Source organism: Muntiacus reevesi, chromosome 1 (genome assembly GCF_963930625.1).
Source record: "Muntiacus reevesi chromosome 1, mMunRee1.1, whole genome shotgun sequence".
NCBI classification, from domain to species: Eukaryota; Metazoa; Chordata; class Mammalia; order Artiodactyla; family Cervidae; genus Muntiacus; species Muntiacus reevesi.
In genome coordinates this window covers 30,054,663-30,070,225 of record NC_089249.1, presented here as the reverse complement: position 1 = coordinate 30,070,225, position 15,563 = coordinate 30,054,663, and the positions used below count along the sequence as shown (strand labels likewise).

The window sequence follows — 15,563 nt, the reverse complement described above, 5'->3', positions numbered from 1 at the left end:
TCATAACATACCACATAGTATCTTTGGAACTTAATCTACTATTCAGAAGTATATTTTTGGAGATACAGTATTTCAGACCTTCAACTCATATAAAGAACACCAACCTTTAGTTTAATCAGCACAATGAATGATATCCTCCAATTTTATTTCTTGTTCTCACAGAACATTATATATTGCAAATAATATGCATCAAAACCTTAAGCTTTGGCATGAACTTTATGGCATCTATTGAGGGAAATATTTTCTAAGGAAAACCAAATTTAATATGGGTTGGTTTAGAAAGGAAATTGAGAAATTCCACTCAGTAAATCCAACTGGGCAGCTCCTGTGTGCCAGGAACCTCATTAGGCCACAGACATACTAAGATCAGAAATATGAGCTTCTAGGTCTCTAAAATTCTTACTGTATAGGAAGCAAACATAGGTTATTTCACTTTAACATGGTAAGTGTGTAACAGTTGAGAGCAATAAACTGGGAATACACAAGAAGGGCATTATGCCCAGTCTAGTGGTGGTTTAAAGAAAGATTCTTAGAGAATGGGAGATTAGACAAGCATGAAAGTGTGTTAACTAGTAAAACTAGGGGATAAGAACACTAGCATTTCAAACAAGAGCAACAGCCAAGACTTAAGGGAAGGTAAGAAATAACACAGTGCTGATCTACATGAGGACAAAAAAGTTCAGTCAAGGAATTTTTTCAGACATAAAACCAAAGGTGAGAGGGGAAGGAAGGTGCTAAGGAGCCACATATATGCTATGAAACCTTTTAAGTGTATCTCTCTGGTTGCACTGTGAATGAAGGCAGCAAAAAGTAAACCAGGTAAGAGGTTTCAACAATCCCAGCAAGAAATGATAGAAGTCTGAACTAATGATGTGATGAACGTTAGAATGTGGGCTTCCCTAGTGGCTCAGTCATAAAGAATCTGCCTGCCAGTGCAGGAGATGGAGGTCTGATCCCTGATTCAGAAGATTCAACATGTCATGGAGCAACTAAGCCCGTGTGCCACAGCTATCAAGCCGGTCCTCCAGAGCCCAACAGTGGCAACTACCGGGCCCATGTGCCCTAGAGCCCATGCTCTGCAACAAGAGAAGCAAGAACAATGAGAAGCCCATGAGAAGCCCCCGCATCGCAAATAGAGAAAAGCCTGTGTGCAGCAATGAAGACCCAGCACAGCCAAAAACAAGTTAAAAGTGTAACATAGTAACAAGAATTTGTGGTTGCCTCCAAATGGATGTGAAAAACAGGGCATCATCCCAAGACTCCCAGGTTTCTCACTTGGGTAAAGAAGTGATGCTGATGTTACTAAGTTAAGAGAGCAGAGACAGGATAAGTACCTGCCTGTGGAGTGTCCAAAAGAAAACATACTCTGTAAGAGTGATCCTTTCCCATCTTCTGGGCCATTCAACTGCTCTATATGGTCCGGCATGTTTTGTCTCTCAAGATCCTGACAAATGTAGAGTACTCTATAGACATCGAAAAACTACCTCAATTATAATTAATACCCATTAGATTAAAAATAAATGTATTGACCGTGGAAGCAAACTACAAGTTTCTTATTTTTTTTAATACTTCAAATTAGAATCCCACACCAAGGTAGATTTCAAGTGGTTGCTACTTTGTTAGCTATGAAAAACATACGCTTTCTGCCAAAATTAATATGCTGAACTTACCAGATTACATTACAATGCATTTTTTAATTTTCACACAGCCAGGAGTCTTTTCTTCTTTGCTGATTTTTTTCAATCTGTATTGTCGGATCTCTCTCACCAATGTATAAAAAGCATCCTCCACTCTCTGCATTGTAAAACACAACTTCTTTAAAGTCTGTTTCATTGGTAATAGTAATTTATTGGGACAGCCATGTGCAAGAAGTTTGAAATTTTGAGCTTTACTTGAGCATTTTCTTTTTTCAAACAGACATCAGACTGTTTGAATAGAACTAGGGATTCAATATTAAAATAGGGCATAAATTCTGATTTGTTCTTTGAAGTCAAGTTCTATTTTCTAATGGGATAAGAATTTTTTTTTAAAAAATTTAAATTAGGAAGTACAAGTTTTATTAGTACCTGTATATCAATTAATGCAATCATTTTAGTTTGTTAGTCACAGAATTAATCAGTCTAAACTGAAGTTAGATTTAAATTATTTCTTTGACTTAAGGAAAACAAGTTATTTTTGTACCACTGATCCCCATCCCTGCTCTGAGTGGGGAGTGAGGAGAAAAATGGTACAAAAGGGATAGTCAGAGCTTTGTTCACACACGCACACACGCATGCACACACGCACACACACATGCACGCGCGCACACGCATACACGCACGCTCATACACACACGCACACACACATACACACACGCACATGCACACACACACTCGCATATAACACCTCAAAATATAGCTGGGTCAAGAGACTGGAATCACGAGTTCCATCTTCAGTTACAACTGTCCAGTCAATTTCTGGAGCCCACAAATGGAACCAGGACTGGGACTTTTGTGGACAGAGAACTACACTATTTAAATAAAAACGCTCAATGAGGGCTGTGTACCACAAAATGAAAATATTTTTAATCGTTTAAAAAATACAAAATAGTAGCAATAAAATTTTGTGTCCATATTACAAGTCTTGAAAATAACTTTTAGAACAATATTCAATGTACTGGCTTCGTATCTTCTAACTTACACACTCAAGGAGCTGAGGGGACTTCTGCTAAAGCTGCGGCGAGAAAGCTACGCCAACAGATACAGTCACATATGCCCACAGGGAGATGTTTTGTCTTTTCTAGTCTAGAAAATTAGACAGTAGCCAAGAGGACAAAATGTTCAGATTAACTGTACTGCTAGTTTGTCCAGAAGAATGTAACCACCAAAGTAGAAGTTTACATCTAAAAAAAGAAATATTAATTTCTTAAAAGCATTAAGAATACTTAAAAGTATTAACACTTAAAAATATTAAGAATTCTTTAGTATTTCTAAAAAGAAATACTAACACAAATATTAATCTACATAGGGCTTCCCAGGTGGCACTAATGGTCATGGTAAAGAAGCCATCTGCCAATGCAGGAGATGTAAGAGACACGGGTTCAGTCCCTGGGCTGGGAAGATCCCCTGGAGGAGGAAATGGCAACCCACTCCAGTATTCTGGCCTGGAGAATCCTGTGGACAGAGGACCCTGGCAGGCTACAGTCCATGGGGTCTCAAAGAGTCAGATATGACTGATGTGATTTAAGCACGCATTAACCTACATGTGGTACAAATTAACTTAAAAGACATATGGGAGGCATGAGTCAAGTGCTCGGGCCTGTTGGGCTGGGAAGATCCAGAGGAATCGGGTGGAGAGGGAGGTGGGATGGGAGACCAGGATGGGGAATTCGTGTAACTCTATGGCTGATTCACATCAATGTATGACAAAACCCACTGAAAAATAAATTTTAAAAAAAGGCAAAAAAAAAAAAAAGACATATGTTCCATTCTTCTCAAAGAAAGATGTGTTTTAAAAATGTTAGTGTTTTATTTTACTGTACATTTAATTTTAAGCTTAATCTGTTCTTTCAATTTTAAGATAGAATTACTCACTATGGGAAGTGGCATATTTAAGTCTCTGCAATTGGTAACACCAGTCTTTCTATAAACCAAATGTGACAAAATGGACCCAGTACCTAAAAAAGCTAATTTGTACCAAAAATATGATTTGTAGTTTTAAATTCAATCAAGCACAGAGAATCAGCCATTTAAGTATTAACTTAAGTAAACCAACAGCTAAAGCTTAATCTTGGCATGCATACATCATCACACATCCATTCCTTACAAAAGTTAAGGAAAAGAAAAGGGGCATCTCAATTTTTGTAGCAACACTAATTCTTACAAATCATTAGAATATATTAAGAACTGCTTCAGTGGAACTCAGTAATTTATCTTTAAAGTAAAACAATAATTTAAAATTCATAAAATTAAGTTTCAGTTAAGTAGGGATTTAAACAATGTTAATTATATATTAATATGTACCTCTGAAGTTATTGTATCAACTTGTGATATAAAAAATCTGTATACTTTTAATGAAATCAATTTAATCAACTAGATAACTAAGCCAACTACAAAATAAAAATTCCAACTATTTTATGAAATCATTAAATATGTTGGTACTTTAAATGAGACAGCCACATGTACCCATGTATAAAATTTTTAATATTTTGTATTTATCACTACTGTCTAAAAGAGGGTTTGTTTTTAAAAAATTACTATTCTCATTATTAGATAAATAATTGAGGTATTAAAAGAGCTTTAGTAATGCATATAAAATATAAAGCATGTGTTGACATTTAAGATATCTTCACAAATGATTCTTTTTAATTTGAAAATTAATGCAAGAAATTTCACACATATGTATATACAAATAAAACAAACCAGGTAAAGCTCATATTTTTAAGAATAAAAACTCTCATTCCTGTTTAAAAAACAAGGTATAAGGTCAATGTAGAAGTACTGAAATATTCTATGATGGAGGAAAAAAACAGTTTGTTGCTCTACTAATTTAGCAGAAGCAAATTTTGATTGTAATTTATTTCTAAAACTAGTTTGAATGTGTCTACTTTTTAAGTATGCACATCCCATCACCAATATCAGAATATATGATTTCTGTTTCTAGCAATGCAGAGAGAGAGTTGGAAGCCAGTAATTAAAAAGAACTATATTACCCGCCACCAAGAATTCAGTATCAGGACCTCAGAGGCTAAGATAATTAACAACACCAAGAAGTAGTTGTTCCAGAATGACTTTTTCATTTCTCATCTTTACTAATAGAAAATTTAAATTAGATTTTAAAGAATCAGTTATTTACCACATTTTCTCAGACTTAATTACTTATTTCTTGATAATATGCTTTAATGTCAGACTGACATGAAGAGAACATTACTGATCCTTGTATGTACCTTAAACCACTGGCACAAAACACTGGTTTCATATTCCAGAATTTGTAGGTAATTTTAAAAGATTAAGCACAGCGAAAACAGATGTTTAATACCTACTGTGGCTAGTTGCTAAGGTCTTAACCAGCACACAATGATTTAGTCTTGAGACTATGGCTTGTTGCCACAATATACTCATCTGCAGATCTCACTGATTAAGCAACTGAGACATAACTGCGTACTGTAGGAGCAAAAGTGCATGTGTCTATGGATGTAAATTTTTAAATAAGTTTTTAAAGATATATTTGTACATTTTCTTAAATCAAGAGATTTGGCAGTACTTTCAGCTCAGTCATTATCTGAAAACATACTTTGGAGACTATGGAAATACAGCACTTCAGTACAGGAGAAAGAACTGTTAACCACATCATTCTGTATCCTGGTGCCTGTAATGTTTTCACTAACCAATTCAATTTTAAACAAGTACTTGTTCCAGCTGAACAGTTTACCATCTGCCAAAACTCTTTCAATGAAATAACACTTCAAATACCTGAACCGTAGACAGATGCAAGAATGCCAGCCTCGCTGTGTTGCTGTTCACTCATTAAGTCATGTCCAGTTCTTTGCAAGCCCACGGACTGCAGCACACCAGGCTCCCCTGTCCTTCACTATCTCCTGGAGTTTGCTCGGATTCAGATCCATTGAGTCAGTGATGCCATCCAACCATCTCATCCTCTACCACCCCTCTTCTAGCCTTCTTGGGGGAGAGCAATGGGAGGAGCAAGATGTATTCTAAAAAGCAACTCTGCATCGCTGAATTGGAAAGAAACCTTGCCGAACGATAACCCACCTCAGGAACTACTGAACTGCTTCAGAGGCTATGCTATGCGTCTGTGCACAGCAGGTCCTCAGTTAATTGTTTTGTTTAGTTTTAACTCATAAAAAGCAAAGTTCAAAATATCAATCTTTTGTACACAACCCCAACTACTGCTAAACAGAGAAATGTGGCACATAACGTTTTTTATTTGGTTTGCTTTGCTAAAACAGTTTGATCATAAGCTTTCTTTAATGGAGGTCTTCCAACAACTATATTTATGTATCTAGAAATTAACAACAACAAAACAGAAAATTATTTTTTTATTTTTAAAAAATTTTTTTAAAAAATATTTTTTTAAGTTCATAAAACAAATGTCCACATTATGCTCAAACTGAGACCTCCAGAAAGCAAAAAAGCTGAATCAGAAGTAATAGATACTCAGAGAATTCTGCTTTTGTCATCCACTTTCCTGAATGCTCCCCACTTCTGATTTTAGCAGACTGGAAAACACACTGCTGATTACCATGGTGTCAACATTTTGGTTTCAACACCTTTGCGAACACTGCCATGCACTGCCCAAAGAGGCCAGAAAAATGTCATCTAGACAGCAGACGTTATTATACACTTGGAACACAGGGACCTGATACAGCCTACCTGCAGAAACAAAAACTACCTTGGCCTTTCAGATTGGACTAAAATGACAGTTGAAAACTATAATTTTATAAAAATATAAAATAATTATATTTTAGCCATAAAAATGGGCTTTTTAAAATAAACTAAGTTGGTAAAACATATAGTCTGCAACCCTTACCTTAAAAATACTTTAGAGTATTTTTAAAGCTCCTACTTCTCTTTCATAGAATACGTAAATTTTACTTTAAAATTACTAATGTTAGCCTATAAAATTTAAGTTTAAAGTCTGACCTAACTTCTCCTGTCTGGTCAAAGAATACTGTTCCCTAGAGAATCAACAACCAGCACAGCACAACCCACAAGCCCAATGCAGCCACAGCCTATATTTTTGTACTGCCCACAAGTTGAGTGATTTTTGCATTTTTAAAGAGCTATAAGAAAAAAAAAAATGCAACAGATATTACTTGTGGCCCAAAAGTCTAAAGTATTTATCATCTGACCCTCTGCAGAAAAAGCCTGCCAGCCCCTGACTTTTATCTATGAAAGTTTTAAATGCATGTCCTGTTCCTACTAACTTGAATGTAACTTTCTCTTGTTCTGTGTGTTAAGTTCATGCTCAAGACCAGAACAGGGCATGCAACAAGTAGCTGCTGACAAACTACAATGAGGATATGCATATTCATCTTGCTCAAATAAGAAATAAATAACAGCAGATGACTGTCACAGAGCCCCAGAAAATAGGGCTTCAAATTTTCACAAAAACTGGAGATGTAAATTAAAATTTATAGAAATTTACATATTTAATTTTCTCAATTACTTGGAATAATTATTTCAAGTCTTCTAAGAGCATGCAAATATCAAATTAATTTCAACAGAGAGAAATGAATAAACTTTTGAGAGATAAATCAACAAGTCCATATAATAGAGAAATCAAAGATCAGAAACTAAATATCGAAGCTGTAGTTTAGCACCATAAATTACATAACCAGATCAATAAAACAGGATATAAATATAAGAAAAGCTGAGGGCTAGAAGGTTAAGGAATAAAGTACAAGTATTTCTTTGTAATATATCACTGTATATTTTAATTCGATGACCCGTAAAAACGTCTACAAAACAAAATTCAGGTTAATCCACTAGGTATCACATACCTACACTACCTTCCCTACCCCTCCCTCCACAAAAACCAGTATAAAACCTAAAAATGTATTTTGAAAGGAAACCAGGTAGTTTTCTGATTAGTTATGAATGCTGTGGTGTATTAGAGTATTAATGTCAAACACTAAGGATCAGTATTACTTCTAAGGTAGTAACCACACAACAAGGAAAGGAGACACAACTATTTCAGGCTCTTGTATCAAATGGGAGTGGAGGGCGACACTGCACAAGTAACGCCTCCTTCTTCTGTCCTTTATTACCTTTCTACTTCAGATGTGGTCCATGTACCAAAGGCAGCATCACCTGAGAGCTTGTTAAAAATGCAGACTCACAGCTTCCAACCTAGACCCTTACTCTAATTCAGAATTAGAACCTGGATTTGAATAAGCAGCCCAGTTGATTCTTATGCATATTAAAGTATGAGAAGTACAGCTTAATTTGCAGCCCTTTACAACATCAACCAAAGTCTCTTATTAGACTTTTTTCTTTCCTTTGTACAATGTACACTAATATGCCTCCCAATCTAAAATATTTTTAAAGTTATAAATAAGTTAATAAAATGTTAATGTGTATAATCTAGGTAGCAGGTTTGCAAATGCTTTCAGTAAAAATCCTTCAATTTTATATCTGAAAAATTTTCATATGAAAGTGGGAGAAAAAGTTACAATGTTACAATCATGTTTTCTGAGTATTTCCTAAGGGAAATCCAGGATTCTAGTCAGAGAAGACCAGTACAAACATGATAAAGTTCAAACCTCTTGCTAGTCTTTGGGACTTGGGAATGCTATGAATAAAATCTTAATTCTTCCAAAGTAAAATGAAGTAATGTATATACCAAGTATTTCTGTAACTTATAAATCAGGTTTTAGAATGAGATAATCTGTATTATGGTTAAAAACTATAGTAATTCAGCTTTTGATTCCAAATGAAGACTTAGAATTTTTTTTTTTCACTGTGTACCAAATCTGTACAACTAGAAAGTGGTACATAAAATCTTCCACCAGGGAAGCAGACATATATATACTAGCTGAGTGATGGTTTACTTTTAAAATTTTTATCCCTTTACAAAATTCAGTGAAAGATCTAGATGTTTTTATCAATTTAACCATGTAATACGTGTTCATCAATTTTCTTAACTTCTAGCATGATAAAGTTAAATTCCATGAGATTGGTTTTCCAAGCCATAACCAGACAAGGCCCCAAACAAATGTTCACCTTATATGGAACATACTAGTATTCCATCATAACATTACATATTCCTTTCTAGGAATTTATTTACTCTATATGTTAAACTCTTATTTCACACAAAGAGGTTAAATCATATCAATTAATTTTACCTAGGGAAAAAGTTACTTTTAAAATAATTTTTGAAATAAAATTCAGGATCAATCTGGTGGTGGTGGTCTTTTTTTTTTTTTTTTTCCAGAACAACACAGTAAATGAATAACTGAGAATTCCTATTTGCTTTCTAAATATTCTCCTGCCTTAATGAAAACTTCGCCAAAAACAAATATATCCTTTAAAAGAATATTCTAGCAAAGTAAAATTCTCCAAACACACAACATTTAATCTAGAAACATATGACATAATATTCTTAAAAGCACTTCAAAAATAGGAAACTCAAAATTTGTCTCCCTGTTCTTTAATTTTAAAAATAAAACAGTAAAAAAAAAAAAAAAAAATTCCCACATTTCTTGAAACCTGACTATAAGATGTGCTGAACTGTTCAATGTGGAAAGAAACCAAAGCCAAAAATAACGCATGGACACTGGAATGAGGACTGCCCTCTCATATCCTTTAGAGAACATTTACCAAGTAAATATTGTTTTACTTCCTACTTTAGTATAATGGGAAAAAAATCAACAGTTATGCTATCAGGTATGTATATTTATTAATGTTCACGCCTTCCTGCTCCCAAAATGACATTATTGGAATATATATTAGTAAATTGTGATTAATGATTAAAATCACTTGATATGGTTTGAGAGGACAGATTTGTTATTTACTGTTATTTACAATTTTACTTACCTGTCTTGTCTTTGCTGATGTTTCAATAAAAGGAATTCCGTAACTTCTTGCTAAGTCCTGAGCCTGTTTTGTGTCTACTGTTCTAGAAGGCAAATCACATTTATTTCCTACTAGAACCATAGGTACATCTTCAGAGTCTTTAACTCTTTTTATTTGTTCTCTGGGGAGGGAAAAAAAAGTTATAGCACAGGAGTTAGTAACAAAAATCTTTCAAAACTGTTCACAACTTTGTCTCATAAAATATGGTTAAAAGGTTGTAAATGTAATTCCTAGTTCCCATCACACCAAATTTTCCTTTCTCCTCCTTCTACTTGTTTTTCTCTATTCTAAACAGAACTTCTGTGTCTTTTAAAAGATCAAATATCCAGAAATATAGTAGTACTACAGTCTAATAGGTTCATATGCAGGTAGGTCACAATGATAAAACAGAAATAATGAAAAATTCTAGGCCAAAAAAGTACTATGCCTAATTTTTAAAATTATAATCTTAAAAACACATACTTTACATGTTGTTAAACGTACATATATAAAATTAATGTTTTTATAAAAACATGAATTACAACAGTAACATATTTTTAACTTTCCATTCTTAAAAAAGAGCATTTCAAGTGGAAAGATTTTATTTCTATGTGAACAATTATTTTAATCAAAGTAATCAATTTTGAGCAAATTCGCCAAGATTCTTTAAAAACTGTATTAACACTTCAGTCTTTTAACTTCAGAGTTGTGTTTTTTCCTTAATTATCTAAAGCCATATTTATTTGATTCCAAGAAATGCCACACTAAATGGTCTTATTTTTTAAGGCTATTCAAGTGGCGCCATCTCAATTATCTTTTCACATTTTTGTTCATGGTTTTCATTTTTATGATGGATCTAGCATAAAGCTTTGCTTCTTTACTACAGAGTGGTTAAGAGCACAGGTTTTAGAGTCAAATAGGCCTGCTTTTCAATTCCAGCATCACCACTGTGTGATCTGGAACAAGTTGCTCAACTGCTCCAGTCCCTAAGATTTCATTTGCAAAACAGGGATATTACCTACCTCACAAAAATTATTTTAGTTTAAATTAGATAATTTCTGCATGGCAGTTAGCAAAGACTCATTAAAGGGAGATACAATTACTCCTCAATGTCAACTGATTTTATTCAACTTAAACCCACCTATAATGGTGAATATCTTCAAACGATTTAGTATTATTTATGGCAAATACACAAAGAAAGCCCTCCCCCGTCCTCATGTACTGGTCCCTCATTGCACTGTACTCCTCTTGACCTGCTGTGTCGAGAATATCCAAGAGACAGGTTTCTCCATCAATTACCACTTGTTTCCTGTAGGAATCCTGAGAAGGGAGAAACACAGTCTGTGTTATCATGGTGCACCTTTTACTTCTAATAAGGTGTTAAAGACACAACTCACGAACAAAAACCAACCCAATTCAAAACCGGGGAAATTGAATAGACAGGTTTCTAAAGAAAATACACAATGGCCAATAAGTACATGCAAAGATGCTCAACCTCATTCAGGAAATGCAAATCAAAACGACAATGAGCTACCACTTCACTCCTATTAGGGTGGCTATTTTTAAAAAAAAAAAAAAAAGGTAATATAATAAGTGCTAGTAAGGATGCAGAGAAACTCGATCCATCAATTCCATTCCTAGGTATGTTAACAAAAGAACTGAAAGCAGAAACTCAAATACTTGTATGCCAATGGTCATAGAAGCATTACTTACAATAGCTAACATGTAGAAACAACTTAAGTGTTTGTTGGATAAAATGAATGGATAAACAAAATGTGGTGTGGCGGCATGACTGTATACACACACACACACACACACACACACACACACACACACACAGAGGAATATTATTCAGCCATAAACAGGAATGAAATTTTGATATATGCTATACAACATGGATGAACCTTGAAAACATTATGCTAAATGAAGTCTGACACAAAAAGACAAACATTCTATGATTCCATTTACATTGAGATACCTAGAAAAATTCAAGTCACAGAGACAGAAAGTAGGAAAGAGATTACCTGGGGCTGAGGAGAGGGGAATTGGAGAGTTATTATTTAATGGGCACAGAGTTTCAGTTTGGGATGAGGAAAAAGTTATGGAAACAGACAAAGCTAATGGTTGTCCAATGTTGTGAATTTACTTAATGTCACTCAACTGTACACTTAAAATTATGGCAATGATAAATTTTATGTGTATCTTACCACAGTTTTAAAAAAGTTTGTTTTTTAAAAAGTGTTATAAGAAGATTCAACAATGCAAATGCACAGATCGATAACAAGAAGACCCAAAATTCTCTACAAAGAAAAATTATTATTACAAAATGGGATAGCTCTATCAACTCTTACTATTCTGGATGATTTAGGTGGCAAGAAACACCAAGCAACTTACAAATAATTGTCGTGCATCTATTTTACGTATAGTCAAGGAAATTCATAAGAGAGTAGTCAATACTGAGAATTTTCATACCCTCCATAGTCCATTTCTACAGTCCTGGGAACAATATTTAACAGTCAGATAGATACTATGAAAATGCTAAAGAGAATGATTGTTCTGTCTGCAAATTCTGTGAGATCCCGAGTGAAAAAGAGAGGGAGTGGAGAAGAAAAGAGAGAGAGCTGGATATCTTAAGAGACACTGCACCTCAAAGAGGGAGTAAAGAAAAGAGGGTGAATAACACAACAGAATCTTGAAACGAAATTTGACTTTCCTCTGACTTTTGATTAGTGTCTGTGTATCTACTCAGCCACTCACTCACTCGTGTCCACTCTTTGTGACCCCGTGGGCTGTAGCCTGACAGACTCCCCGTCCGTGGGGTCTCCCAGGCAAGAATACTGGAGTGGGTTACCAGTCTCTTCTCCAGGGGATCTTCCTGACCCAGGGATCAAACCCGCATATCCTGCATTGGTAAGCGGATTCTTCACCACTGAGCCACCTGGGAATCCTTTGATTAATCCTTATGCCTAAAAGATTTCACAGAGTGTGCCAAAATAGACTTCAAAAAATAAGGGAGAGAGCTGGTGTAAGGTGAGGTCATAAGTATAAGCCTAAGGACACTGTTTCTTCTTGTTCCACCTTTAGTTCATGGATTACTTTACAAACCAATCCATTATTTAAAAAGTGGTCATTAGAAATTATGTTTTTGGTAAAATGTTTGAAAAAATGTTCACAGCATACAGAGTATTCTAAGATACACATGTGGCATGTTCCCAGTATCTCTACACATCTGTATAAACATATCTACATATACATTAAAAAACTCATGGTGGTATGTATATTAATGTTAACAAAGGGTATGTCTCTGATGGAAAGAATTAATCTAAGAAATAATTGATTACTTATCTTTTTCAGGTAACATTTTTTTTAATGTATTTCTTTCTTTGCCTCTTAATTTTTAAAAGTGTGAAAGATTACCATATTAGACTATGATCTTGTGCTTATCTTTTAAACTGTATTTTCCAAATGTTTATAATAAAAAGCTGTTTATCTCACTAGTCAGAAAAAAAATGATGAATATTTAATTTTCCAAACAAGAAGCTCTTGACCAAAGATTTGAACATTTGGTTGATATTTTATTTTAGCCTAAGAGAACTGGACACAACTTAGCGACTAAACAACAAAAAAAACAACAAATTTCCTTAATTACCTACTTGAAAGAACTCTGTATATTATAAATTATTTAATAAAAACCAGTGTTTTCAACGTATAATGAAAGAGCAGGAATTGAGAGCAAAGTACAGTGTATTCAAGTCAATCCATTCATTACCCAAGTGTGGCTACTGAGCATGTAAAACAGACCAAAGACTTATCCTCACAGTCTTCACTTGCCAATACTAGTACAAGTTAACCTTATGGTTAATAGTTTCTTTAGTCTTTGAAATTTCCTATCAACAATGAATTAAAGACTACAGTTTCTGGAGCCATACAGATCTATACCTAAGGCGTGGCTGGAGGATCACTCACATGTGACCACAGATACTGCCTCTAAAACAAACACCTCAGTAAATTCCCATTTACAAAATTTTCAAACACTCTGTGTTTCAAAAGTATGTAATGTGGAATAGTAGCAGTTTCTGCATGTATTTCATAGCATGTTCCCAGGATGAACACTCCATCAAAGAGACTGGGAAACTGGGAAAGCAGTCTCTATTCATTCCTATTATCTTTTCCCTTCTAAGCCCTAAAGATACTGACAGCAAAGTTCTGACTCACATTCTGCTATTGAAAAAAAATAATCTACAACCTGCCTATAAACAATGAGGTGGAATCTGCTGATTACATAGAATAGGTTTAGGTTAAAAACGTAAACCAGTATTTCCCAAGTTAATTTTAACTAGAGTCATCCTTAGAAGCATAACGAGTCACTGAGCTATATAAAAAGGCAATACAACTTGGTAAAAATTTAAGAACAAAAGTGTTACATGGTGAGATGTGATCTGAAAAGAACTGACAGGTTTTAAGACAAAGCAGACAGCAAGCGCAACAAAAATGACACGTGAATACTAGAGGGTTTGTTCCAGCTTCAGGGCAGCCCTAAGAAAAAAAGTATATGGAGGTAGGAAAAAATGTATGCATCAACGGAGACTCTTTCCCAAGATGAAAAGCCTAAATAAGCAAACTACTGCCCACAGGCCAAATCCTGCTCACTTGTTTTGGTGTGGCCTATGAGCCAAGAATAGTGTCTAGGTTTCTAAACGGTTGTTTAAAAAAGAAAAAAGATTATGTGACAAAGAACCAAACGATGCTTAACAGAAGTTTGCCAACCCTGCTCTAAGCTAATAAAATGCCTTATCACAAATCTAAAGTACTCTTAACATATATCACTCCTTTCATTTTTAAAAAACAAATCATCACTGAGAAAATACAGGTTATAAAGCCTAACCAGTTTAAAACCACACATAAATTCCACAATGAAACTAGTTAAAGACAAAGCAAGAAAAGGAATAAGACTACATTTTTAATTAGTGTTATTTCCAGAATAATACTAATAATATAGAATAAACTTTTAGATCAGGTACATATGTTACTAACATCCTCTGGAAACTAGGATAAAACAAAGTTATTTAAAAACTAACTCAACACAATAAAATGATAAATGAGGGAAAGTAATTCCATAATTTCCCCTTATTCCCAGCTAAAGTACTATTTTTTAAATTTAAACAAGAAAAGCTTTTCTAAATGAAATATACTATGCTGGCAAAAGTTAAGCACAGACGGAAGTCAAACATTTCTGGTGATACAGTTAATAGTTACAGCCCTTTGGGAAAGCTAGTACTTATCAAGAGTCACACAAATGTTCATAGCCTTTGACACAGTAATGCTACTTATGGTAAAGGATGCTAAGAAAATATGGTTTACTTTCAAATATCTATAGTTAAGAAATATACTTAACATGCATATCCCAAAACATTTTACCAAAAAGCACAATATTACAGACTTTTAATACCCACAATCTTATGCCATTTATCTATTTTCAAAATATACTCCAAATCCAAGAACTCACCACCATCACCCTAGCCCAACATGGTTGTGTCTCAAGCAATCTCCTACAATTGCTTTCTAGCAGTTGTTGCTAGTCCCACAGCAGCTGGTGATCATATTAAAATTTGCAACTATGTACTTATGTGTAATTATTCAAGTCTATATCCCCTACTTGGCTTTAAACTGGAGGATGGTTCAGCTTGCATCTGTTTTATTCACTACTATGCATCCTGTGTGTCAGTCTTGAACACAGTAGGTATTCAGTAGTTGAACAAATGAATAAACTGTTCCAGTGTAAACATATGCAGGCACTATAAAACAGTCTTATAAAAATAAAAACAGCTAGAAGAATCAACCTCCCTGACTTCAAACTATACTACAAAGCTACAGTCATCAAGACAGTATGGTACTGGCACAAAAAAATAAATATGGACCAATGGAACAACACAGAAAGTCCAAAGATAAACCCACGCATATATGGGCAGCTGTCTTGGACAAAGGAGGCAAGAATATATAACGGAGAAA

The 15,563-nt window shown here is 34.4% G+C and overlaps 1 protein-coding gene across 4 annotated transcripts in view; it reads right to left on the bottom strand.

Moving 5' to 3' along the window:
• KRAS (KRAS proto-oncogene, GTPase) overlaps window positions 1-15,563 on the bottom strand; it is a 44,509-nt gene that overhangs the window by 7,641 nt on the left and 21,305 nt on the right. For 2 of the 4 annotated variants that reach the window (XM_065940169.1, XM_065940160.1), the window contains exons 3-5: window positions 10,696-10,874; window positions 9,537-9,696; window positions 1,671-1,794 (exon numbers count right to left, since the gene is read on the bottom strand). In XM_065940169.1, coding sequence (XP_065796241.1) covers window positions 1,675-1,794; window positions 9,537-9,696; window positions 10,696-10,874 — 459 coding nt within the window. In that variant the 3' untranslated portion in view covers window positions 1,671-1,674. The remainder of the gene's footprint in view (window positions 1-1,670; window positions 1,795-9,536; window positions 9,697-10,695; window positions 10,875-15,563) is intronic. The other 2 variants (XM_065940185.1, XM_065940178.1) reach the window with 2 other exon arrangements.